The sequence below is a fragment of the Orbicella franksi genome, chromosome 3 (genome assembly GCF_964199315.1).
Source record: "Orbicella franksi chromosome 3, jaOrbFran1.1, whole genome shotgun sequence".
NCBI classification, from domain to species: Eukaryota; Metazoa; Cnidaria; class Anthozoa; order Scleractinia; family Merulinidae; genus Orbicella; species Orbicella franksi.
The window spans coordinates 28,727,407-28,752,706 of NC_138147.1; the positions used below are offsets into that span (position 1 = coordinate 28,727,407).

The 25,300-nt window shown below is 36.5% G+C and overlaps 3 protein-coding genes across 4 annotated transcripts in view; all 3 read right to left on the bottom strand.

Moving 5' to 3' along the window:
• Positions 1-25,300, bottom strand: part of LOC145481893 (uncharacterized) — a 287,663-nt gene that overhangs the window by 97,517 nt on the left and 164,846 nt on the right. The window lies entirely within an intron of this gene.
• On the bottom strand, positions 13,812-14,530 carry LOC145482939 (CUB and peptidase domain-containing protein 1-like). Its single transcript, XM_081461574.1, has 2 exons — positions 14,403-14,530; positions 13,812-14,034 (listed from the first exon to the last, which is right to left on the bottom strand). Exons 1-2 carry the CDS (start codon positions 14,459-14,461, stop codon positions 13,854-13,856), a joined length of 240 nt encoding a protein of 79 aa, XP_081317700.1. The 5' UTR covers positions 14,462-14,530; the 3' UTR covers positions 13,812-13,853.
• Positions 19,263-23,931, bottom strand: LOC145481848 (uncharacterized). Of its 2 annotated transcripts, XM_081460408.1 has the most exons (4): positions 23,861-23,931; positions 23,402-23,527; positions 20,857-22,419; positions 19,891-20,342 (listed from the first exon to the last, which is right to left on the bottom strand). In XM_081460408.1, exons 3-4 carry the CDS (start codon positions 22,349-22,351, stop codon positions 19,972-19,974), a joined length of 1,866 nt encoding a protein of 621 aa, XP_081316534.1. In that variant the 5' UTR covers positions 22,352-22,419; positions 23,402-23,527; positions 23,861-23,931; the 3' UTR covers positions 19,891-19,971. The 2 variants fall into 2 exon arrangements, with proteins under 2 accessions (XP_081316533.1, XP_081316534.1); XM_081460407.1 differs by lacking the exons at positions 23,402-23,527; positions 23,861-23,931 and adding an exon at positions 19,263-19,398 and having other exon boundaries at positions 19,966-20,342; positions 20,857-22,449.

A 25,300-nucleotide genomic window follows, 5' to 3' on the forward strand; every position in this document is an offset into this window, starting at 1 on the left:
TCGTATCCACTAAATATATACATAGTAAACGCAATTTTTGTACCAAAAGTGAAAATTATTTTTTCTTATCAAAGTCATGGACACCTGGGATCTCGTTGGGGGAGTCAAAGATTTTATTTTTATTTTAGTAGGCACTATGTTTATTTAATTACAAAAGATGGTATTTTAATTTGTATCTAAATACTAGGTGTCCCCAATAAGAAGAGGGGTGAAATATTAGCTATGATGTCTATAGTCATCTAAAGTTGTTTCTTTATATTTGTATAGGCACATGTAACAAGGCTGTTGATCAAAATCCAACATGCTAAAGTAATTATAAAGAAAGTTTCTGATTACAATAAGAAAACAACAAGCTAGTTCAGGGTCACCTAGTGGACAAGCTCTGCAATCCTGAGTTCTCGTTCCTGGTGTTTTGTCATATGGCACGAATGAACCATTAGGACACTTCTTACAGTTTGTGGCCACGTAACCGACATCGTCAGAATAAAACCCTCCTGGAAAAATATTGTAACAAAATACAGTTTGATGCGAGACAAAAACCAGCCTTGAGTGCTGTTGTGATATTCTTGGGTTATAGGGTAGGTTTTGGTTCGTTTTGTCGTGTTAGATGGTACGAAGCCAAAACTGGACTGAATTTCGTTCATTCCCAATATTCCTTCTCCCCTGGTATTTACTTTCTAAAATATTAAAATCCACACCTGCCTCGTTATACTTTTAGTGCTGCTGTGCACTTGACATCAATATCAAGCATGACTGAAGCCGGCCATGAACTTATTAGAAATTCAAGGAATTTAGCTATAAGTAACTGTCAAAGCCCTCGAAAGGAAGGCAAAAGGATAAAATCGTTTTTGCTAACCATATAGGCCGAATCTAGGGACTAGATCATGCGCCAGAGTTCTGTTGGCGGGATACATGCATAATCAGAGAGTGATAATCTTGCAGTGAAACTCTCACATACCTGGAGGGCATTGTATACATCCTTCAGCTCCTTTAGAGGAAAAGTTGGAGAATGTTCCCACAGGACACGGTAGAAATGTGTAAGAATACGAGTCATTGTTAGGTATTCCTTTGAATCCAGCGGCCGCTAGAGCGGGTTTCAAAAACAGGCTTTCCTTCCAATGAGCTTCGACTGCTTCTTTATTGGAATTCAGAGGATTCCTGGAAAAAGAATTCACAGCAAAAACAAAAAGAAAACAAAAAGAATATATTCCATTGAAATTACAGTTATTTCTATTTCTTAATCAAATGAAAAGTTATTTAAAGACAAAACATTCGTACAGAACTAAATTGACATAACCTTAATCTACTTGCATTACTCTACATTGCTCTACTTATCACATAACTGTACTTATTGCATGGACCTACTTATTTCTTACAGAACATCACTCGTAAATAAGTTACTCTCCATTTTGTCCTTACATTTCTACTTGTTATTTACTTTGTTTTCCTCGGTTACCAGCTATTTACAATTAACGTACACTAACTTTTTTTAAAATTGCTTAAGTTATCTACACCTAGCTAGGAATACTTACACTATAAAAACAAACTGTAATTAACTATACAATGTGCCCTACATTTCATTCATTGCAAATTTCTGCTGGTGACCAATTGTCAAATAGCTTTGGCAACTAAGGAATCGTGATACCAAGGCGGTGGCTTAGGTATACATGTATATCAATACTAGCGATGTTTCTTTAATATTCTAGTTGGCGGACTCACTGGTGCATATTAATGAAGGGACGGTACTTGACAGTGAAATAATGAAATTGATTAATTCCAAGAGACGATGGATGATCGTTTCTTGTTAATTCTTGTTAAAATAATTGTATCAATACTTGAGAAGGGCCCATTTTTCATGATATAAATTAAAAAGGTTACAGTTATGAATTAAGACCATGCACGGAGGTCGCTGAAGCACCTAGAACTCAAGATGCATTTGATGACAAGGAGGTAATCCGAAATTTAGTTAAGTTGATTAGATTAATCAATTATTGATCATTAATTGTGTAATTGGTGGAGTATCGCCCCATTGTTCTTAGAACTAGATACATTACAGTTGTAAATCAAGACCACGAAGGCCGTTGAAAGACTCCAGATTTAATATCTTTAGCTTCGTCCGCAGTAAGTATCTGGAAAAAAAGAAAAATATGTTGCACGTAAAAATAAATTCAAGGAACAAATAATTTCAAAGAAGTCTCTGTTAAACAGTAAGTTTAGTATTTATAATTTATTATTTTTTCGAATTGAATATGCTTGTAATCCGTTTTGTTTTGCGACCATACAATGTACCGTACGAATTTAAAGATATCTCGTATTCGATATTCCTTCGACACACTGTAAAAAAATTCGAAACTGTTTGCATGTAAAAACTGTAAGACTGGCACTACAAAATAATACACCAGCCTCATTGATTGTACGCCATATTGGATTTCATAAACCCAGAAAAGAGGTTTGGCTGTAGAAAACCAAACGAATATTCACCGAAGTTGTTACTTACATTTTTAAACTGTTAACACCTCGTGTGAATGCTCCTGGTTGGATTGTCTTAATAGGATTGTCCGATAGTATTCTTAAAAGTTGACATCAACAATATAAAGATATAGTTAGAAAGCCAAATTTATCAATAGTTAGCAATTACGCTAAGGTCCCGACTTGTCTAAGGCCCAGCAGTTGTCTGGATGCGATAAGCTGGTTAATGCTTTTACCTAGTGGTTTCTTTTTAGTACGCTTTGGTGGGCATATCAGGAGAGTTTAGCCAATTAAGCTTGGTATTGTGACGAGTCGTAGTCGAGCCAACAATATCCAAGTCGCACCCAGAGGGTATTATATGGGTGCGTTCCCTTTGGGGTGATCTGGATCAGGATCAGTGATCCAAGATCACTCGGATCATAGTGCATCAAAGAAACCGACGAATCCGTGATCAGAGTGGATTCATCGGTTCCTTTGATGCACCATGATCCGAGTGATCTTAGATCACTGATCCTGATCCAGATCACCCCAAAGGAACGCACCCTATATCAGGTATTTGTATTAAGCCAAATTCGGCTAGAAATATAATCCGGCTACGTCAGGTCTGTGGCATGATATTGCAGGATATAAGGCCAGTATATATGGCTTCTGATTGGCTAAGGGTGAATTTGAATATGTTAATCATAAAAAACAGGGGAAAATAACCCAATTATATTTTCAATATAAATGGACACGTCAAAGGATGGCCGTCAGGAATGTAGGATTTACTTTAAGTAAATAACTTTCTTCTCTTGAAGGGTTAAAATTGCTGTCGATTATCGAACAATAAACTGTTAGGAAAGAAAACCACTGAGATTCGCGGATTCTCATTAGGACACTTTAAATATCAATGGATTAAAAAAAAAATTGTTCCGCACTTCACAAAGAAAAACGTGCAAATTACGATATGTTCTAGTACATACAGATTTTTAAGAAAGACGCTGTCCACAATGGTATCATTTGGTATAGCTGTGATCTTGTTATTGTGCAGAAATCTAACAATCAATTTATGGACTAAGTATCTCTCAAATAAAGTACTACTGCATATAAGTGTAATTGACGAGGGGTGAGCTCCTATTGGTTATTAACTAGGCGTGCGGTAAAGATGGCTGGAATATATGGGCCAAGTTCTTCTTTTGCGTGTTTATGGACCGCGATATGGTATCATAAAAACTAGCAGATAAACTGCATCTTTGAATGAAATTTTTTTAGTTCTGTTCTTTAAGTTTTGGTTCACGGTATTAGTAAATTTAATCCAAGAATAAACATTCCTCACCAAATTTCCAATCAAATTGTATTTTCCTTTCAAACAATTTAAAGAGTTGCCTAGGAGTGTAGGGTATTTGTCGATTGATAAATTTTCCACAAAGAGACTTTTTACCTCAAAAGAGCAGCTATATACTTTGAATTTGGTGGGCGGATAGAGTACAAAAACAGTTTTCACGGGAATAGATTTGCAGGAGCTCTTGCTCATCTTATTTCTGTAAGGAGTATCCATAGTTGCAATACTAGGTTTTCCAGGAGAAATTCTTACGCCCTCCCAAAAACTCGAACTAATTATGGCAGCTTCAATATAAGATTTCAAGGTCCTAAAATCTGGAATGATATCAATGATGATGATGAGCTTTTACCTCTCAGTCAATTTAAAACTTAGTTAAAAGAATTGTTTCCTTTCAAAATTACTATTTTTTTTTTATCTTATTATTAGATTGATTATTTCTGACTCCTGGCTTGTTTGTCTGTGATGCTGTGTGTGCGTGAATGTGTGTGTTTTTGTCTGTTTGCATTTATTTTTCACCTGACCTTAATAATAATCCCTTATGAACTTGATTATGGCTGCCCTGCTATTTTAGCCCTCGTAGTTATTAAGGGTAGCCAGTACTCTATTTTTAATCAGATGAAATTTAAACTGAACTTTGTATTTATATGGGTACAAATAAAATGAAATTGTGGTTGGCCCGTTTGAAAATGAGTTTTTTTTTCGAAGTTGTCGAAAACGTTAAACTAGGATCTTAATTCAAAAAATTGCAATTTCGGAGATACTCACACAATTTGTACATTTTTCAAACAGGAAAGCAGGCCCTTTGGTAAATGTTGAAGTTTGTTGAAGGAAAGATCTCTGCAGATAAAAAGTATTGTAGATGAATAATTTGGCTTTTATAAGTACTATCACTGATTATATTGTCTCTGAATTTTCTCGAAATTTGAATGCTGGTTAATTGGCTTAAGCATCAGTAAGAAATGGCTTTATAGGGTAACGGTTATATAGTAAGACTTTTTAATAATCAGAAATCGAAAAAATTCTTTTGATCTCTGAATTTCTTTACTGAGTAGAGAGACAAAGGAAGACAAACAGAGGGAAAAATCGAAAGAGAAAGAAGGAAAGAAAGAAAGAGAAACGAAAGAAGAGAGAAACGAAAGAATCAATAAAAGCAGGAAAAAATAAGGAATAAATGAAGGAGGAAAGGAAGAAAATAAAAAGAAATTAAGAGGAAATCCGATAGGAAATCGAGCGAAAGACAGAAATCTTGTACCAGAATAATGTCACGTATATTAAAATCCTTTTTGTATTTTCTAAAAGCTAAAGCTATGAGAAATTGCCTGAAGGAACACCAAAAACAATTTTTCATATGAACTCGAGAAAATATATTTCAAAGTTCAGAGAAATTGTGGAAACACAGGCAAAATTTCATCATCAGTGTCATTTCACCAGTACTTTCAAGTGTTTCATATGAACTTCAAAATGTGTTTTCGACATTTAATTTGGTGTTGTTAGTAGTGATTTCTTTTGAGAAGATATTTAAAACAGTCGCACAGAAGTTTGCGCTTTGATGCAAGTAATCTTAGTACAAAGTTTTTTTTCCTCTTGTTACTCGAACTTCAGGTGGATATCATTAAACTTACAGATACATCAGTACTTTTAGAGGGTAAAACACATCGCCTGTTAAGTTATGAATATTGTTTGAATCCAGTTGCCTGTAATAGGAAAGTAGAGCTTTAAAATCAACATTTAGGACTTACAGAAATTTAATGTTTAAAAAGCAAAGTTGTATTTTATTGATTGATGGCTCCTGTTGCAGTTTGCACGAATGAAAGTTCGCAAGATGAGACCAGAAAACATGCAAGCTTAAGACTGTACTAACAGTGAGCTGATGATAACTTACAGATATTTCAGTCTTGTCAATCTTGCAAAAATTCCGTCAGGCAGAAATTCAATAGCGTTAGACGTCAATATTCTGTGTAGTGTATTAAGCGATGAAAAAATGATTTATTTATTTTTGGTTAATTTTAGTTTAATTTTAATCAATTTTAGTTAATTTAACTCATTTTAATGTTTCGTGGCGACGTTCGTAAATAAAAAGACAGAAATATTGTCAAGTTTTAAAACATTAAGACTTTCTGCAGAAACTGGCACAGTTCCAGGCCATGCATAATGTAACAAAGCTGTTTCACTCACAGATGTTTCATCCATGTTGTCTGTGTGGCAAACAACTCGTGAGGTAGAAGTTTGATTGCATTTGAGGTAAGATTTCTAGAAAAGTACATCATTCAATAAGTAAAGCTATCAGTATTGTTAGAGGAGACACAACGGTCTAATGGTTAGTGAAATGGACTCCGAGTACAACAGTTCGAGCCCTAGGTGGTGTCATGCACTGTGTTGTGTTCTTGGGCAAGACACTTGCCTCCTTCCACCTAGGTGTATAAACTGGTACCAGCAAATTTAATGCTGAGGGTAACCCTGCGAGGGACTAGCATACCATCCAGGGGGGAGTATAAAGTTCTACCTGTGGACACCTGAGATAAGTGGAGGTTTGAACTTAAACCTTACCCAGCCTTTATCTAATACCGTATTGCCTTATTTGTTTAATTTCTTTTTCTTTTTCTTTTTCGTAAAGGTGAATAAGGAAACGGACTGAGCTCTTTTCTCCATTATTACCTTGGTTATTTTTTTCCTGTGGAAACAACTCAAAAAGCCAACTGTTTCGCGTAACTAATCTATCGTCTCGTACCGATTTCCGTCTGCTAAGCAAACATTTTTAACTTACAGATTGTCCAGAAATGTGAGATTGGAAAGTAATCCATCTGGTAAAAACTGAAGATTGTTTCCAGCCAATGACCTGTGAGGAGTGTCACATGATTAGTAAGATCTCAGGGACACTTTATTTCTCTAGCGGAGTCTTCTGACATTCCGCGGGTATATTCGATATTTTGTAAACGTATAAATCTAGTTCAATCACGAATGCTGTTTTCTGATTGGCTACTCACTATCTATTCTGTTTTATAATATAGATAGGACCCTGCGCGCACTCTGATTGGTCGAAAGCCGATGATTTATCGGAGTGTTTTATTGTTTTTCGCCACATTGCCTTTAGATCATAAAGCAAATGAGGAAGCCTATGCCTTGTGTTACACTGTGATAAAACACTCCGGACATTTCAGAACACTCGAGAAATGCAGAAAACGCTCGCCTGCGGCTCGTGTTTTCTACATTTCCCTCGTGTTCTCAAATGCCCGTCGGGTTTTATCACAGTGTAATACACGGCTTAGGCTTCTTTATTTGTTAAGTAGATAATGAGTAGCCTTACACTGTGCAGTTGTTGACAAAATGGCGGCCGCTTTACGTTTTCAGTGTCAATAGAGAGAATTAAGAGAAAGTTTTGGACGACTAATAGATTTATACTAAAACAGTCAGATTATTCGCTCATAATTTCTATGCGCGATAGAAATCTCGACGTCATAATCTAAATGTTGAAAGTTAACCTGTGATTATATGTATATTCTATATGGTGGACATGGCTTAACTGAAACGGTCCGGGAGATTTTTTTCTTTTCCTTTCCTGTTTTTTTTTTTTTTTAAGGGGGGGCGGGTAGGGGGAGGGGGTATATCAGTATAAACTGGCCCCTATGCACTTACAGAGTCCGGAGATGTTTCAGTTTCGCAAATATACCGCTAGGTATAAATTTTATAGCGTTTTGTTGCAACCCCCTAAGAAAGAAACATTGAATCTGTATAATTCCTATAAATTGAAGTCCCGATCTTTACCTTGCAGATATTTCTAAATATTTTCCAACCTTATGAACACGATCCCGTGGTTAGAGGGATTCTCTATCATGTGTAGAGCTAGGTCGCATAGTTAAATAGTCCATTCAATGAACTTTCCTTACCCCGTCCTCTCTATATAGGGGTTGACCTCAGGCTGGAGAAAAGAGACTCTCTCTTCTCTCTCCTGGGTTCAAAACTGATTTAGCGCGGGGAAAGAGAGAGTTCATTTATTACAATAATCATAATCATAATCATAATCATAATCATAATCAAGTACAACACAGTGTTTGCAACAATTTCAATTTTTTACATTCAATTGAAACGCGTACGATTCTCACACTGCCATGCTGTGAGATGAAAGATTCATGTCTAAAAAACAGTTTTGTTTCAAATATGAGAAGAAAAATAAATAATCATAATCAAATCGTAATCATAATCATAACCATAATCAAAATAATAACCATGATCATAATCATAATCAAAGATTTATATAGCGCCAGTATCCTAATGTTCAAAGGCGCTTTACAATATCAGAGAAAATCTTAAAAATAATCTAAAAATTAAAAACATTAGTCTAAAATAAATTGCAAAATGGCCTTTTTATGAGGCGCTTATTCATTACAAAAACGCTATCCAAGTTTAAAAACACAGGCTGACTCCACTTGCTTGAACCTCTTTGCCTGAAAGAACCTTTTTATCACTTTTATTCCTCTCTGATTATTTATTATTTTACGTAGTATTTATACAATTTATATCAATTCTTAGTGTGACTTGATAATGGCGTGAATTAGCTCTACGTCGAAACGTCGTTTTAAAGCAAAATTTCCTGTTAATAAATATTTTATCGCAGCTTTTTATAGTTAAATGCTTAGAGAACATCACTTCATCTTTGTAGTAAATAGAGGATATTACGTGGGAGCGAGGAGAGACCAAATTTATCTTTGTGTGTTGAAAAGTATTTTTCAACACGAGGAGAGAAATTTCGTGTCTTCAAGAGACCGTGTAATTTTCTTTTTGTTTATATAAATTTTAACAATACGTTACGACGTTTTGGACGATTTTCCGAAGATTTCGGACCATTTTCCGAGGATTTCCGAAGATTGTCCAAAATGTGTCTTAAAACCAGACGAACGTTTTCGAACACTTTCTGAAAATTTCAGAAGATAACCGAAGATTGCCGAAGACTTCCGAAGAAGATATGAAGATGTTCCAATCATACACCAACAGATTTAAGTACAGTCAAAGGGACAAAAATGCTATCAAAAATGATATTCTCACATGTGAGGAAAAGGAATGACATCCTTACATGTGGGATATCGTTTTTATCAATTTGTTACCATTCGGTATACCACTAACTTTTATATAATAATATTCGTTAAACCACCATTTCGCAGGACTAAGAAAACCTGCAGTGAGGGGGCATACTGTGGTTCACTTACAGCGTTTGCAACTTTGTCAGTGGGGCAAAAACCCTATTAGGTAGAACTGTTAGAAAGTTCGAGCCCAAATACCTGTAGAAAAAAGCGACATTCTATGAAATTAATAGCTCTTGGCTGAAAATCGTGGACGCGTTTAAGGCATGAGGGGAAACGACAAGGCACAACTTATAAATAGACTATTTATTTTCAGAAAGAGAATTTTTCTTTTTCGTGCTATGTAATCAAATTAAGGAAAATGAATAACTTGGGGCTATCACGACTAGAACGTCTTCTGAATCAATTAATCTATACTTATCAAGAAAGTAATCTTAGTGCCATTGCTCTCCAACCAGGAAAAAAAAATCTTTTGATTTGTCACGTTCTCTCGCTTTTATTCTTTTCTGCGTTATTTCAGCAGTGTTCTGGGTGCACTTACAGATATTTAAGATTTCTCAGTGGGGCAAACACATTTTCCGTGAGAAAGGCAATAGCGTTTGAGGACAAATCCCTAGAAGAGAACATCCTTCAATTAGCACAGCTAAGAACATATGAGTAACGAGCTAATTGTTAATTCATTGTTATGCTGCATTTGTATCCTTCATCATACGCCTTTAAGAGCGCTATCTGAACAAATTTATAAAGTATCATTTCATTTTGATTGCGATGGCTTGCTCAAAGCTTTGTTGACTGCTTGCTTTAGGCACATAGGCACGTAATGCTCAGTTACTCATCGCTTAGGCTCTCTCGTAATGCGATGTAATATATCCAACACGAAAGACCGTGTTTGACCACATTTCCAAACACCGAGATCGTAAAAATCTGTGTTAATTAAGATCAGATATCCAAACACCGTTACGGTCATGATTTCGTTTGTTTAATCTTGATAAACTATAAATGAGTTTGAGAAGTTCATCCATTGAATATTAAAGCAACTACTGTAGAGCTTAGACTGTGCGTTTGCCTCGAACGCCGAGAAAGGGAAATGGAGGGAAAGTAGCGAGAGTTGAGACTGCTGGAATCGCTTTGCTAAGGAATTTTCTTCCTCATTCCTCAGTCAAACTCTAATTTTCTTGCGTAGACTTCCAAAGGGGGTAATTCACGGCAGTGTTTCAGCGTTGCAGTACTTAAATATGAATATTTTGCACTTGCGTTGTAAATAATGATGACGAAAGATGCCTTCAGGTTAAAAAGCGCCGTTTTCCTAGCGATGGCATTAGAAAATCAGTAGTTTAAATAAACTTACAAGACATGCAGGTTTGCCAGGTTAGCAAACAAACGCTCAGGAAGAAATGTAATAGCATTTGAAGATAAATACCTGTGAAAGGCAGCGTACGTTCAATAAATAAAAATCCTGGAAAAACTTCTCTTTTTCAAGGAGACTAAGATTCCTATAAGTAATTCCGCCAACGAATGAGGGCTTCATGATTATTGTATGATCAAATGCAGTAATTCTTGGTCTACCAAATCGAGTATTGCTACTATAAAGCCTTTTTACTCACGTGACCAGTACCCATGCATATTTATTGGAAAAAAACGAAAAGTTTACATAAGAAAAGATTTCAACTCCCACAGGATTAGTTTGGTACATCAACATGGCCACCGTTTCATTATTTTGGGACACCAATATGGCTGCAGGGACCTCATGTGAAAAACGCTCTGTAAGAGGCGCATCACAAAGACCAAAGACAAATAGACTTGCTATAAGCCGTCGCGCCTCCATTACGAAGCTGCTAATCGGAATAGCGATCCCTCGTCTTCGCAGTGTTCAACTTTTTAATATTCATTGTTCCTCTTCCTGTTAATTACTCCGGGCCTTACATACAACAAGTTCACTTACAGCCGCTCTATAACCTTCAGTTCTGGAAACACATCGTCAGGTAGAAATGTTATAGCGTTCGAGGCTAAGTTTCTAAGACAATGAACCAGTCAGTGAATACCATCCGTCAGATCATTGAGGTAAATTTAGTATTGGATCAAATCGTCTACAATATAGTCATAAAATACTAATAGCTCTAGATAAATCCGGTGTCATTGCGATACAATATGACGCCATTATTTCAATTTTGGGTGAAATTAAAGCAATGTAATTTTTCTATCAATGTTTTCATCACGTTTGACTGCACAACCACAAAACTGTAAATGTTTCTGATGTCTATGAACACTTTGTTTTACATTTACGACAATGGCGTCGTTATGACGTCATAGATAATGAAATATAAGCCATTTTGGATCCGCCATTTTGAATTACTTTGACATGAATGGATTTAGAGACATTGTACGTTTAGGAAGTAGTGTAAAATAACTTAAGGAAGTGGTCAATTCACCTTTCAGGCTTTATATCCAACAACCCAGCGTTAACATCGAGAGCAAACGTTTTCGTGAACGGAAACTTACAAATTCCAGATATTAGTCAGATTAGAGAGCATTCTCATTCGAAGATGTGAAAAGTTGCTTGAAATAACTTCCCTGAAACAGATAACAACGTTTCTATCTGTATCAATTCGAAAATATACAAATTGAATTATTTAGGGATCAGAGATGGCGCAGCGGTGAGACCGCTCGCCTCCCACTAATGGGGCTCGGGTTCGATTCCTGCCAGGTGCCATATGTAGGCTGAGTTTGTTGCTGGTCCTCGCCTTGCTTCGAGGGTTTTTCCCGGCTTTCCTCCCTCCACAAAAAACAACACAGCTAAGGCTGATGAGGCCTCCTCTTTGAATATTGTAATTTATTTATGACCTCTTACCGAACCGATTTCCATAAATGCGGCAAGTAAAGCTTTTTGGAAAGTACAGTGACAACTGTTAAAATGAAATGGTGTAAATTACCAAGAAATTAATATGGGTAATCAAATGGTGACAAGTGACATTAGGAAAAAGTTTCACGCGCGTTTTGTCAAAATTCTAATAATTATTTGAATTTTGACAAAACGCAAGTGAAAATATTTCTTAATTTGATTACCTTTTTAAAACATATTGGGTGACATATTACGCCACAACGGCGGGCGTCTGACTTGCTCGCTGTATCGAGAAATTTCGCGCAATTTTGGCAATTCTGTAATTTCACATGTAAAATTATTAATTGAAGCGAAACTTTCACGCCAAAATTATGGAGTAATTTGTCACCCATGATATTACAAATGCAATTTTTGATCTTACAGCCACTGAGTCGCTTTTGGAACGCAATGAAGATATGCGAGTAAAGTTAAATTTCTACAAGAAAGGTAATTTCCTTCATTATAGCTTCTCCATTCATAAGAGCATCGATTTCCACAATCTAAGGGGAAAAAAATACAAACTTGAATTCTGGACCATTAAAATTGTGCCGACATGTAAATGGCGAAAAGCCTATGGAAGACTGAGGATCAAATTACTTAAACATGGAAACAAGAAAAAGGAATTATTCAAATAAGAGAGGCAGGGTTTCATATATAACATTTGCAAACATCGAGGAGATTGCTAAGAATACGACGGGCTGTGGAGCATTTCTGACGAGTTTCGAGGTGTTTGGAGATGCGATAAAACAATGTCACTTGCGTTTGAAATATCTTCCCAATTGCATCTAACTAAGCAAAACCGTAAAAATAAAATGATAAAAATCTGTCAATTATGAATACAAATCCAAACGTCGCCACGACTATAAATCATTGAACATTTACTAGCAAGGTAAACTGCATGAAATCAGTTATTCCTGAGGGAAATAAAGTGTAATTGAATCTTTTAAAACTTTGGTTATATTACGAGACAACAATGATTATTGCTAGTTCTGCTAGAAGGGACGCTTTTGCAGTCTATTCTTAGCTTTTTACACTATCCACGGTGTATGGCTACTTTGAAAATTGAGTAATTCGGTCTCGTTAAGAGAAAAGGTATTAGATGTTTTCTTTCGAAATATGTCTCACCGTTAAATATGACTGAGAACTCTTTCACGTCGGCTCCATACTTGCCAGTGGCCACACAAGAGTAGTTACCTTCTTCGTTCAACCGAATGGTTACATCAGTCTGTGTTGTATTTATTATTACAGTGGAGTTTCTTGTCAGTGCTGTGTACACAGGAGGAGTTCCTTTGGTTGAACACACGGACAGCCTGAAGCCCGGCAATGTTCGTACCACAGGCTGTTGCAATATCACTTTGGGAAAAACTGTCAAAGATTGAAAAGTATGTGAACTATTAACTTGAGGTAAAACATTTGTGACACCTTAGCGAATAGGAAATACTAAGTTTCGAGCTTAAGGGCTCCATATCTAACACCCGTATCGACAAATTTTGATACTTGCCTGGCGGTAAGTCATATATAGCTATATATGCTCTCACTTTTACTTTTTAAATGCATGACTTACCAGCCGAAGTTATACTAGCCACAGAATCTAGTCAGTTCATCGTAACATGGAAATTTAAATAGAGGCAGCAAAAATGTTGTTTTCAAAATAAATATGCAGCATTTTCAAGTCTACCAAATCTAGTTGAGCAAATGATCTGATTTTGGCTTTACATAGCTACAAACATAGCGATAAGTACAAAAAATGGTCCTTGAGAGGAGGTTTTGTGCGTGGCGTATAAATAGCCCTTTCGACATTTTGCGTTTGTCAACCATGGCAACAAGATTTTTGTAAGGAGGACTTCGTCATGTATACATCACAACACAAAGATCTATTTTGTGCCTCAGTCTTCTGGCTTATACTTTGTAATTGCCTTTTCCTGAATCACACATTTAGCTGGATAATTTTGGTAAAGTTTAAAACAGTCACTTACCATTAAAGCACTACTTTTTATCACGAGCCTTTCGCCCTTCTCTTCTCTGGGAAAGAAGTCAGACAACGTCCCACAATACCTTGCTACTATTCTGTGAAAAACCTGAAGATGCATTCGTTGCATTCTAACTTAGTCTACTTACCAATTGGGATAGCCGTGAAAAATATAAAAAATCCTCTTCGTTGCTCAATGTCGTCAGAGTGGAATGTGATCATCACGTGGTCTCCAGTTACAACAACACTCTCCCCTGTCTCTTCGCCACAGTATATGCCAAATGTGTGACTTTTACCATCGGTAATCTTCAAGTAGTCATAGCTAACATTATAAAAAACAGTATTTTTTTCACGTCATATGCATAAATATTTTTACTCTCACGCGATTGGTCAAAACGCGTCACTTGACTGAATATGACCCAACATCCGAGTGACATTCCCCAACTTTAAAAATACCTCTCGTGTTGCGAAAAATACTTGAAAGATAATAAACACAGTAGCCTACATTGGACTTTAAAAATGTGCTGGGATATTTTTCTCTGGACATTAACTGTTCCTGGAAGCAAATATTCGAGCATACTTTCGCGCGAAGTAGAGGCTGTAGATTATTTATATATCAATGATGAATTATAGTTCGAGATCTCTGAAACTGAGGGAAATTTTTTTTTTACTTCTAGTAGAGATGCTTACTCGCAATAACCAAAATCTTCTTCCAAGTGAAAATCTTCAAATGAAATATTCAACGCCATGCCTTGTGGGATAACAATGGAATAAACACAGTGCAAATCGCTTGGGTAATTGTTTGGATATCCGGGACTTTTCAGGGAGTTGTTTACCAAAGAACCACATCCTGCTAGAAGGAAAAAAAAGGTTTGTTTAGCAAATTCCTCGCAACAACTAAGTAGCTTGTCTGGCTTGTATTGAAAAAATAGACGGTGTTCGAGTGCTTGTTTTGATGAGGAAACTCTGGTAAGCAGCGAATAGCTGGAGTTTACCTTTCATGGATAATGAACGAGCAATTTTGTTCGAAGTGCGAAAATATTGTCACAGAAGACAGCTGAAGATCGTAAAATCTTCAAAGTAAGGGAAGAATTAAACAATTGATGGATCCAAATACTCACATAGTTTTGTTTATAATGGAAAATTGATAAAATACACAGAATTAGGTTTGTTATATTAAGTAAATCTGGTTATCCTTGTCAATTCCAGTGAGGTAAAACTAACTTTCAAATCAGCTCAATATAGCCATCGGAGGCGAAGAGGCAATTTTTCATGACGATATAATTAGACATAAAATTAAAACAACCGACAGTGAAATGGACCGCTTCTATGATGACACTCAATATGTAAAAATTTTCGTATTTTTCATATAAACAGAAATCCACCTTCATAGATCAATTGATCATGCCGAATTTAGTAAATATTATACGAAGTTTCAAAAGAATCTGTTATAAACACATGGAAATAAATGAATCAAAACTTGCCAATTCGTGTAAATAAATGTATGCCCTGGGACAAGCGCTTGCCCCCTGGCGCACATTTCTGGTATTTCTTCGTTAACATTGATAACTTTGGGGCTTACTTTTTGCTTGATTGGAAAAAAAAAATGCGAAAGCGTGAAATCTTCGAAGTGGTCCTCTATTATCTTCATAAATCGATCTTTTTCTTTATCCGTTTGGCTGTTTATAGTATCTTTTGTTTTTTCTCCGTGCCCTTCCGGAACTAGCCCACTTTGAACAAAGTTAATTTTTTAGTATTCAGCCGTGGTGCCAGGAGACAAATAATGTCTCGCTCAATTTGACATGTAAACAGTTTTAACGTTCAGATTTGCATTTCTTCGAATCTACTCCCACGTCAAATTAGAAGCATATATTGGAATTTTTCAGGCAGCTTCCTAATTTGCCAAGTTCGACCAAAATGTAAGCTAGACGTGAAGGGAAAAAGCTCTCCACTTAACTTCTAATTGTCTAGGTTATACACATAAATATAAATTTGACACCACTCTTTGAGGACAACGAGCTGTCATGTGGAAGCGTTCTGGCTCTGAACATATCCATTTTCTACGTTATTCAGAAAAAAAAAAAAAAAAAAAAAAAAAAAAAACGGAAAAAGTTGTTCTTACCCTTAAGAGCAAAGACGTTCTCCTGTTTGCTCCAAATTAGCACAAGGACGAGTGGTAGGAACAGCATTTTGAAATTGTTGACGGACTTTTCTTCCATTTTTTCACAAATATCGTCCCTTAATAAGGATGTATCTTTCCTGCAAGTAATAAAAGCTAAGTACTGTTTAGTTTTGTTTACCACCAGATAGCCTGTGAGAGAAAACCACTGTTGGAAGCCCTTGAAGAATAGAGCTCGTTATGAGGAGCTCTCGTCTGGTCTACCGGGCCATGCTTTTAGTTAATAAAATAAAAATAATGAAAATATATCATTTTATGTGTATCAAGAATAATTGTATTTTCCATTCGCGAAACAAACACGAAACATTTTTGTATTTTTCTGGTCAGAAAATTCATCTAGAAGTATATCTTCGAAAATTGAAATGTCTTCAAATAATATTGAAAAACTTACGTAAAACAACTAATTAAACACGATAGAAGATACTAAACAGAGAAGATGCTGTCCACAAAAATGATCACTATACGAACGGAACGTTGAAAGTGAAATATAAACGAGAAGATCATTTTGGCAAACCTTATTCTTTTTACGTGATTTGTAGAATTTTATAAAGCTAATATTTTCTTGTAGTGCTACATGAATTGTCATTCAAAGGAAACCCACATGTTTTGATCACTGAAATTTAATAAATAAACGTTTTTTAAGAATCTCGTTTTTTTAATTTGCTATTTGCGACATATTCCAAAGTTCAAGTGTTGAAAGTATTGGAAACCAAAACACTTCGTCGGCCATAATGTATTTCAGAAATATATATTTCAGAGTTTCAACCAGTTAAGAGGTAAAATGGATGGCTTCTTGAACACTCAAGTGAGAAATATTTATGATCAGCACTGCAGAATCACGCAGTCATACAGGTTGAATATTTATGTGAAATATTTGTTAACTTTAGTCCTTTCGAGTGAAGGCTTAATTCAGAGACCACCATTGAAATAAGAAATAGGTATCTCAACATGCAAAATAAACAATACATCACTTGCAAAAAAATTCGGACGATTTTCATTTCGGAAGAAAAAAGTGCATGTTCTAAAATACAACATCCGAAATTTAAAGCACCCGAAATATTTACAGAATAGTATAAAACTTTTAAGTAGTTTTAAAACTCTTAGTTCCCTTCATGGAGCGAGCTCTTGTTGAGGCACTGGTTGAAATACATAAGAATTTGTTTTATTTTGTCATCGGTTTTTCTGTTAAACCTTTAGGGTGCGGTAAAACTATCATTTCACTGATATTGTTTCAGTCTTATTTGTTTTGCAGGAGCAAATTTACTTTTCTTCGAGATTTATCCGAATCGCGCGACAAAAAGTGTCCGAAAATTAAACATTCAAAATAAAACGTCCAAAATTTTTTGCAAGTAATGTAGTAATAGAAATAAAAACAATAATAGAAAAAATCGTCTGAACTCAGTCATTGTTATGTGAAAGTTCGAGTTCAAGTGTTCAAACTACAACGTCTACAGTAAAGGTAAAGAAGGCACTATACCTGAATCTTCCACCCTTCTAGAAAGAATTATGTACTCTTGCATAGAGTCATCCTGTGAGGCTGTTGTAGACCTGAAAATCCGCGTGTTTTCCGGAAAATACAACATTTCAATGGCATAGACAACCGAGTTAACTAAACTGACATACCAGCCCTCACATAAGCGCAGGTGGCAGATAAGCAAATTAAAACCTCGTCAATCATGCAGTTATAGCAATTATAGTATTGTGGGAGGCTTTTTGGATGTTTCTATTGTTTTCGGTGAAAACCTATTTAAAATTTTCTCACTGAAACACTTTGACGTATTAAAATCTAGTAAACTTCGTGGCCAAAGTAAGCAAATATCCGAAAGATTCCTTGATTTTTTTGAAATTTGGATCTTAAAAAGAAACCACCCGATTTTTCGCTTACATATTTTCAAAATGTTATACCTTGTATTGGTGAGAGACCAAAGAGTATTCCATCAACCAGTTGGGCACAATCGATGATCCTAAGTGCCTTATGGTGTATTGAAATTCGCAGTGGGAAACGTGGGGTAGATCAGAACTTTATTTTTCATTCTTTTTGCTTACATTGATAGATGGAAAACCAAAATTTCAACAGTGCGTTTACAGGGATTTAAGAGTACCCTTCTGCTCGTAACAGAAACAATCAAACGAAAAAAAAAAAAAAAAAAAGCGAATAATAACTACTAAAAAAACACCCAGCTGGACACTGTCTCTTGGCTAGCTTGCTATCGAACGCCTATAGCCAGATTTGGTCAAGTTGATAGCATGGGAGTGATAAGTCATTAAATGTGGTTGACTATCGCTTTTGAGAGCTCAAGAAACTAAGGCCCCATCCACAGTACACCTGCGGAATTAAAAAACGCAGCAATGAACCGGTCATTTTGGATTTGTGTTTGAAGAAAACTCGGTCAGAAAATCACATGGTTATCGTGACGTCAAACATTATGTTGAACAACTGAAAACATGTCCTTAGTGCGAGGCATTTCCTGTTATTCAACAGTCTGTGTGTTCAGGTTTCCTAACCAATCAGGAGAACGCGAGTGTCCCAGGCGTAACTAAAAGTCATGTTATCTGTTACACGCGGCCCTTCCAGCGATCATCGTCATCCTGTGAACAGCTACTTAGTCGCTAAGTCAAAACTTTTTTCAGGCAAGTTCTCTCTATATATTTTACATATTTACCTTACTCTCTGTTTCTTTAACTTGCTCCTTTGGTAACTGCCTTCCTTATTTTATTTCCTCGGCGATAGTTATGGCTACACACGGCACACCTACACCCCGCGTTTTAGTTCTGGGCATTCGTTTATTCTACGTTAACGTGATTTCATTGAACGTAACCCTGGGGATTTAGATTTAACGTTTAAAATAACGGAACCAGCTGCCATAAGTTGGCCTTGTGTTGGAGGGGGTACAGTGGCGAAGACTATCCGACATGATCTGCATGCCGTGCAATCTGTCCGCCCTGACATTGTTATCGTGCAACTTGGCACCAATGATTTATCGTTCCACCCTCATTTGCAAGTGGGTTCTGATCTTGAGGACTTCGTCCGCTTGCTGCACGATTTGGGCCTACGCATCATCACCGCTACACGAACCGCTAATACGAACTTTGTTATTTCGAATTACCCGTTATTTCGAATTCAAAACCATTTACCTTGGATTTGCCGCTCAGTCACTTACTATCAGCCTTGTTGTTCATTATTTCTGTTTACAAATGTCTTGAGGAGTAAGCGCAAAACTAAATACATTTACAACTGAGATTTTGTACAGTGATTTTATTTGACCCATGAAAGAGCATCTTACTATTTGCGCAAAACATCCAAAACTAAACAAAAGAATATAATGGAATTAGTGTCTAAGAGTATCTTGAAGCCTTTTTGCCTCTTGTATCTATTAGCTCGTTGGCATTACAAAATAATCCAACATGAAAGTCAACTTCTGGTAGAAACTACAAAATTGGCCGAAATTGCCTCCAAATAGCTGTGCGGTCATGGGCAGCTTCCATCAATCGGCAACTTGGAGTTTTCTGAAGAAAACAGAAACAGATAACAGAACAATTGTTTTGATACTGAATCGTTGTGCTTCAATCCAAAGTTTCGTCTGGATCTGCTATTGAATAGATAATGTTTTAGTGAAAAGAAACATTTTTAATTGAAGAGCTTATACCTATTTTTTTTTAGCTTTTTAGTTTACTCTGTAAACGTATGGCGCGATGTGCACATGAATGAGATCTATATACACAGTCGCGGTATTATTATTTCAGTTTTACGGGTGCTATTTCATATCCATCCTGGAATTCAATTCCAACCAATTTTCCCATGCACGAAATACATTGACGATTTCACAGCAGTTTTTTCGGGTGTGAAGTTTAATAAAGTCCTCTGCGTGATCGTTCCTCTGTTCATTGCTCCATTCTTGGATTTTAAAGAATTTCTAAGTCAGTTTGGGAAGTCAGAAATCGATGCAAATTTGATTCTATATCATTTAACTATTTCAACGTCTGTGAAATATTTTATTAGATGTCAATAAATTGTTTACAAACAACGTAAGCCTATGACATTTCGTCTTGTTTTCGTATGTGTGTTGTACTCACAGAGATTCAAAAGTGTGTTTCCTTGACCGCAATAGAAAGCGTATACATCTCTGTTTGTGTCTTTTTGTGACTTTGGTTCTTGTTGTACACTGCGTCTTGACAATATTCCTCCTGCTCGGCAAACAATGAGTGATCTTGTTTACCCTCTTCAGGAGAAACATCGATAGCGCCACTGTCTTTCACAGCACCAATAAGGGTTGGTGCATCCATTTGTCCGGACTGCATTTGGTTGTTAAGAACATTAGTTGCAGCTAAACCGTGAATTTCACCTTGCAAATCATTGAGGGGCAAAAGCAAAGCCAGACAGCAGGAAAATGAGCAATGCGGATTTTTCCACCATTCCCGAAGGTAGCAATACAGTACGGTAATGTACTGAACTGCAAACAAACAAACAAGAAGAACAGTTTCATATTTAGGGAAGCACGATGTTTTTTAGGATCAAATATCTTGCAATAACGCGTACAGAGTTTGAAGACGATCTCGGGATTGTCTTAACTTGGGTACCACATGCCTACGGAGGAGTGAAAAGATGAAGACTTGGGACCCTTTACGCCCAATGACAGAGAAGGAAAAGAATGATTTTAGTTCGAAGAGCACCCCATCACAGCATCCAAGAACAGACCAGACTGAGGACTTTGTTGGGCTCACTCCAAGAGTTGAAGAAGTGTCCTACTCGTCTTTTTATACTAGATAAGCATAGATTTGGGATAATTCTGGCACAATCAGGCTGACGGAATATTTGATAATGAACCAGCTAATGGTCCAAAAATCAAAAAACGATTATCGGCAAAGTGGTCAATCGTTAACTTTAGAAACTTCAAGGGAGTCATTAATTAACTAAAAGATTTGCTTCAAAACAACAAAAAAAAGTAATTAGTTGTGTTATCATACCAAGAAGTAGAACAATCACCGAAGCATTTGCTCCAAGTACCAATATTTTGAATAACACTGCGTCTGTGTACGTGTCTCTTGACACTAGTATATCCTCTGCTGGGATTCTACTCACGGCTCCAACAGCTAAGTTGACGATAGTAACTGCAAGAGATGTGGACATCAATCTGTTCTCGAACGCATCTTGCATGGGACGGATCCAGGAGAAAAGCATTCCATACATCCCGGCGATAACCAGTGTTAAGCCAATGTAAGATCTGCTCTCTTGACCCACCAGAATCAGAGCGGATGTAAGGATGACTTTACGAGACATTTCAACAAGTTCCCAATACCACGAACGAGGTTTGTAGTTTTCGAAAAGAAAACGCAAACCTGTGATCATTTCCATACCATGACCTGGTTGTCGGCACGATTCGGCGTCCTTTAAGGAAACTATTATCCTTCGTTGTCTCCAAAGGGCGATGAACGAGGCAGCAGCAAGGGAAATGATGTAAGCAGTGGATAAGTACGCCCCGACGAGCAAATAGTGGTAGTTTGGACCCTGGCATTGAGTGCTGTAATCTGCTTTGAGATATTTTCGACAAAACTCTTCATTTTCATCTCGGCAAAGTTCATGACAAGCAAGGGGCAGGACAGCGGCTGTCTTGGAACACGTGCTCAGGTACGTCACGTACAGGAAAAAGAATAAATACCTGTACACAAGTTCTTTTGTCTGTTTAAGTCTTCTTGACTTCTCTTCATCCTCTAGGCTTTGACGTTTTAAGATTATTGCTTTATACACTGCGTAAGAAGCAGCAGAAATACCGATGACAACAGAATTCACGGCCATTATTGCAAATAAGCTTCCAAATGCATCGACCTGCAGTCCTTCAAAGAGGCATTGAATGGGCGCAATCTGAAGTATGTTCAACTGTAATACTCCTGAATACTTGGCGATAACCTCCAGGGAATCTGGCCAGTTTATGTAGGAGAATACTTCGAGTAAGCCATAAGTAACCTGATAAAAGCCAATTATGATCTTAAGTTTAGAGAAGAACCTGTCTATTAGGGGGATTTCTTCGGCTTTCTTATCTTTCTGTTTGCTCTTCCAAACCACCACTACAGCAACTGTCAACAAGATAGTCGCAATTATCGACAACTGTGCCGCAATCCACTTCTTTGTTGGACATCGTGTACAGATCTGTAACTGCTTATAGTATCCTGAGCTGCATACGGCACAAAGTGGACCTTCATACCCGGTTTTACACGGAGAATCTAAGCCACCTTTGCAAGATTTTTCAACTGGGCACTTGTAAGGCGTTGGTATAGGATAAGTATATTTTACACTGGACGCATCTAACGCTGGTGAAGATGACAACATATTTGCTATAAAATAGATGTAACGCTCTTTATGTGACTCATTTCGCCATTCCCACCAATGACCAGATTTCAAAGAAGCATAATCATTTTTGCATTCCAGTCCCCCTTGTCCACATTTGTAACATTTATCAAACATATCTGTTCGATAAAGTCCTTTTAAGCATCGACAGGCACGGTATCCGGCAAAGAAGTCAGTCTCCGTTCCTATTGAGAATTAGAAAAAAATGTGAATATTATTTATTTATTCACCGTGCATGCAGTTCATAACTCAGTTGGTCGGTCAGTGAGTCAGCGAGTCAGCAATAGTAATAGTAATAGTAACAGTAACAGTAACAGTAACAGTAGCAGTAAAAGTAACAGTAGCAGTAGCAGTAACAGTAACAGTAACAGTAACAGTAACAGTAACAGTAACAGTAACAGTAACAGTAACAGTAACAGTAACAGTAACAGTAACAGTAACAGTAACAGTAACAGTAACAGTAACAGTATCAGTAACATTAACAGTAACAGTAACAGTAACAGTAACAGTAACAGTAATAGTAATAGCAATAGCAATAGCAATAGCAATAGCAATAGCAATAGCAATAGTAATAGTAATAGTAATAGTAATAGTAATAGTAATAGTAATAGTAATAGTAATAGTAATAGTAATAGTAATAGTAATAGTAATAGTAATATTATATCTTTATTCCGCCTTACTCTCCAAAGGGAGGTATTGGTCTAGTTACAACAAAGGTTTCAACGTTAACTAATAACAATACAAAAGAATATTTACCATATCCGTATGCAATAAATTGGGAAACTCGTACTGCTAATTACTTTTGTGAATTGAGAATCTCTTTGCTTTTTTGAAACATTAAATGGATATATTTACCTATTATTTTAGATGTAACCGTGTTTTCTGCTCTAAGTAAATATTTCGTCTTCTCGTTATCACTTAAACTGGGGTAATGGGTGTCAGCGTTTGAAATATGTGAGTGCAGCTCACGTCTTAATGAGGTACACCCCCGACAATACATCAAGAAATGCTGTTGGTGTTCTATGCAATTTTATTTGAGTTAGTCAGTGGGTCAGTCAGTGAGTGAGTCACTCAGTTAGTCAGTCAGTCAGTCAGTCAGTGATACATTCATACTAAGTCAGTACTTGAAAATCTTGTAAACAATATGCTGGTCTAGTTCTTTATTACCTAATGGACAGGACTTGCAATCTTGAGAACTCGTTCCTGGTGTTTTATCAAATGGGACGAACGAACCATTGGGACATCTCTTGCAGTTTTCTTCCACGTAACCGACATCATCGGAGTAAAATCCTCCTAGAAAAACAGAATATGTTTTTTAATGAAATCCAAAACTGGGAATCACTCTTATATCACACCGGACTGGAGCTCGTGCATCCTGCATCCTTTTCAATGAAACAAGGTGAATCTGATTTTTTGAGAAGTTGTCTCTTATTTGATCGTACCACAAATAGTAAAGACGACGCTACTTACGGCAACCAAATGTTTGTTATGAATACAAACTGCACTTTTTGACTCGTGGGTAGTAACTATCAACTGCCAACGAAGTGTCATTTTTAAAAGAAACAATTACAACGAGAAAACACCTCATTTGGATGAATAGTCGATATTCTTGCAGTGGTGACATACCCGGAGGGCACTGTATACATCCTTCAGCTCCTTTAGAAGAAAAGTTGGAAAATGTTCCCACGGGACACGGTAGAAATGTATAAGAATAATTGTCACTGTTGCGTCTACCGCTGAATCCAGCGGCGACAAGAGCATCATTTAAGAATGGGCTCTCCTTCCAAGTGACGTTAATTGTTTCATCAATAGAATTCACCGGATTTCTAGGAGAGAAAGAGAGAGTAATTCCTTTATTGTGTATAATTTAGTGGTATACCATGTGGTAGCTAGCAAGCCAATAAAAACGCTAACCCACTTGATATTATTTTTATCCACACGTGTCGTATCATTTTTGATATCATTTTTTACCCTTTAACTGTACTTAAATCTGTAGGTGTACGATCGAAACATCTTCGCATCTTCCTCGGAGTTCTTTGGTATTTTTCGTAAATCTTGGGTGTTTTTCAGAAAATGTTTGGCCTTCGAACAACGTTTGGAGAATCATCGGAAATCTTCGGAAGGTGGTCGGAAATCTTCGGAAAATCGTCAAAAGCGTTGTATGTGGGGATTTTACATAATAAAAATTACATGGTCGCTTGGAGATACGAAATTTCTCTTTTCACGTCGAAAAATATCTCAATGATTCGCTGTACTCACCCGTAAAATATTTTTTAACACTCGATGTAACATCCTGTATTTCATATATACAGAACAGGTGGTTAAAAGAAATGTTTTGGTATGTCATTAAAATTACTAACAGATAAATCGTGCAGCGTCTCAGACCTTGAAACTCGTATTTTAGTGTCCTCAGGGTACGATTTTTTATAACCCTGAAAGAAAGAAAGAAAGAAAGAAAGAAAGAGAGAAAGAGAGAAAAAAGAGAGATAGAACGAAAGAATGAATGAACGAACGAACGAACGAACGACAAAACGAACAGACGTACTATCGAACGAACATGTGTATGTGTGTATGAATGAATGAATGAATGAATGAATAAATGAATGAATGAATGAACGAATTTACACCTTACTGCTCACTATTAGTTATTAGTTATAAATTAGATTTATTGTAATTCTATTAAATTTTAGATCGTTTTATCTTTTTTTTGTTTTTAGATTTGGGGCTGCGCCTCGCATGGGATACTTTCCCGTTCGCGCAATCCCTGTTGGTCTTTACGTTTTATTTCTTTTTGTTTTGCTATATAATTTTATGAACATATATTTACCTATGACACCAATAAAGTTGATAGACATTTAAGAGAGAATAGTAGAGGCGGATTCAGTATCACTAATTAACCCTTATTCGTAGAGCTTTCTTCTGTCAAAATTTAAGGTGCCTATTTGAGGGACCAAATCTTTTTTTTCATAACTGGCTTTGCTCTAGACCATCCTTGATGGGATCAATATAAAATTTTCACAAGTTATTTAATTTAAATGAATGTATATTATGGATGTGAGAAACGAG